The 2,036-nt window shown below is 41.6% G+C and overlaps 1 protein-coding gene across 1 annotated transcript in view; it reads left to right on the top strand.

Moving 5' to 3' along the window:
- Positions 1 to 1,335, top strand: part of T265_15087 (hypothetical protein) — a gene marked incomplete at both ends in the record, with an annotated part of 5,616 nt that extends 4,281 nt beyond the window's left edge. Inside the window, 2 exons of the mRNA XM_009176522.1 lie at positions 1,028 to 1,110; positions 1,231 to 1,335. Coding sequence (XP_009174786.1) covers positions 1,028 to 1,110; positions 1,231 to 1,334 — 187 coding nt within the window. The remainder of the gene's footprint in view (positions 1 to 1,027; positions 1,111 to 1,230) is intronic.
- Between the last annotated feature and the right edge of the window lie 701 nt (positions 1,336 to 2,036).

Below are 2,036 nucleotides of genomic sequence, written 5' to 3'. Positions count from 1 at the left end.
GTACGTCTGCGTAACCGAACACATAAATCATTTGGTTGCCTACATTTGTTAGCGAAGGTTCGCTTTCTCGTTTTACAGTAAGAATTCAACATTTTGGATTGTTACCTCGTCTCCGCCCAGCGTTTTTTGTCATGCTAACTGCCATACCAAAGTTGCTATTGTTGGGTCGCCCACTCGGGAGCCAGAGATCATAGCCATTTTTCTGTGAATGCGGTGTGATACCGGAAGTCTTAGGGTGACAAGGAGGCTGAAAATATCCACATCAAGATTCAAATTCTCATGTAAAGAAGAATTGGCCGGCCTGACTTATTTGTATGATATTTCACTATTCAACTAGACGATTGTACCCACGTTTTGTGGGTAATGCAAAAATACACTTTTCTTGGTGTTCGGACAAGAACGTCAGGCTATAAGCCGGGTTTTTGACCAAGTGGTCGTTGTTTCGTTTGCCAAGTTTGCCAATTGGTCTGCCATCCTTTTTTACCCAATCGAGACGACTCGTCAGTGCGCGCTTGTGAAGACCCACATCAGTCTGATCACCCATTAGTAGGATTTGAATAAATCCCACACTGTACAATTCGTAGTTTAGCAAGTTTTATACCACAGGCACGATGTTGCTGGGGTTACCGTAATCGTGATCCGATTGCCTATGCCAACATTCGAGGAAACTTTCTAGTGTTTGCTCGAAATCTTCAAATTAACACGTTTCCCTTCTGATTTCTGCTGCTTTCTAACCAGTCGCTGTTGCGTTAAATCCCTGGGGCATGGGAGTACTAAAATTCAACCGAAATCGTAGGGGACACGTCGGTTCTCGTCATTCAAAATATGAGTGTACCTTGATAACACACCCAATTTCATTGATTCTGAGAAAGTTATATTTGACCCAAATGTCCTAGGATTGTCTTTCGTATATGTATAGCGAAACACAGTGGAACGCACCGAAATTGTCCAGAATCCTTTTTAGTAGTGCATGTTCAGACTACTTGCCGGGAAGTTAGGGTTTTTGACCTTCCGTCACAGTTCACAGGCATTTTGGGAGAAGCACTGCTGTGAGGATTAAACGTGAGAAGCACACAACCCTTGTAGAGGACGCCCCAGCTTTTCGGCAAGGTTTGGGTTCACTCGCAATCTTTATTGAAACTGCCAATTATCTTGTCAATACAAACATACTTATTAGGTAATGGTAGGTCATTGAATTTGAACCAGTCACTGAATTTTGGTTTAATTTAGCGCAATACGGATCGCTCAAAGAGCTCACTATTAGCGAATGTTCAGCAGAACCATGCACGTTGAGAAAGGGCCAAAGGATAAGTCTGAAAATGAAGTTCACCACAGGTGAGTTGCTGTTTTTGTAAATGGTGTGAATTTTTAGATTGAAGTAAAGCACAATCTATTGGGTGATGGTATTTTATCATATGGTTCGTGTGCTATCAGTAAATTAGACAGTACAACGTGCTTTAATTGCAATGACTTGCGGTAACTCAGAGCGACCGCCTTTCCGTTAGGACAGTTTTGAAACAGTTGCGTGAATGTTCTATGTCCCAATGAAACGTTCCTTCTACATCTCTATTGCTCACATGCTGTATATTCTAAGTTAGTGACCAGAAGTAGGTAGATCAAGATATCACCACCAATGTGCGGTGATATTGGAAATGAATGTTTGTGTTAAATTTTCACGAGCGCCACTTATCTGTGATACGTTGCATCATAAGACTTGTATGCGCCTCTTTATCGGGGCGCTGCAATTAGGTATAAGATAAGCGCCCTGTCCTTGAATTACATCCACTTATTCTTCGACACGACATTTTCTTCTGACTAAACAACATGCAGTTGGTTCGGTTTGGTGCTAATTCGTGTACCTCATAAAAAATTTTTCTGATTTGTGGGTCGCTAACTCTTGTCTGAAAGCCTAAACGTATGAAAAAATTTACTATGGCTTGAAGGCGTACTTTCATTTGAACATTAAATTCATTAAACCTCGCTATTCCAATTTCTCCCCCCGAAATACTATCAACCCGCGCCCGTGAACTCAAATA

This window comes from Opisthorchis viverrini (genome assembly GCF_000715545.1).
Source record: "Opisthorchis viverrini unplaced genomic scaffold opera_v5_351, whole genome shotgun sequence".
Lineage (NCBI taxonomy): Eukaryota > Metazoa > Platyhelminthes > Trematoda > Opisthorchiida > Opisthorchiidae > Opisthorchis > Opisthorchis viverrini.
The sequence above is the reverse complement of the archived record's forward strand: the minus strand, read 5'-3'. Positions and strand labels throughout refer to the sequence as shown.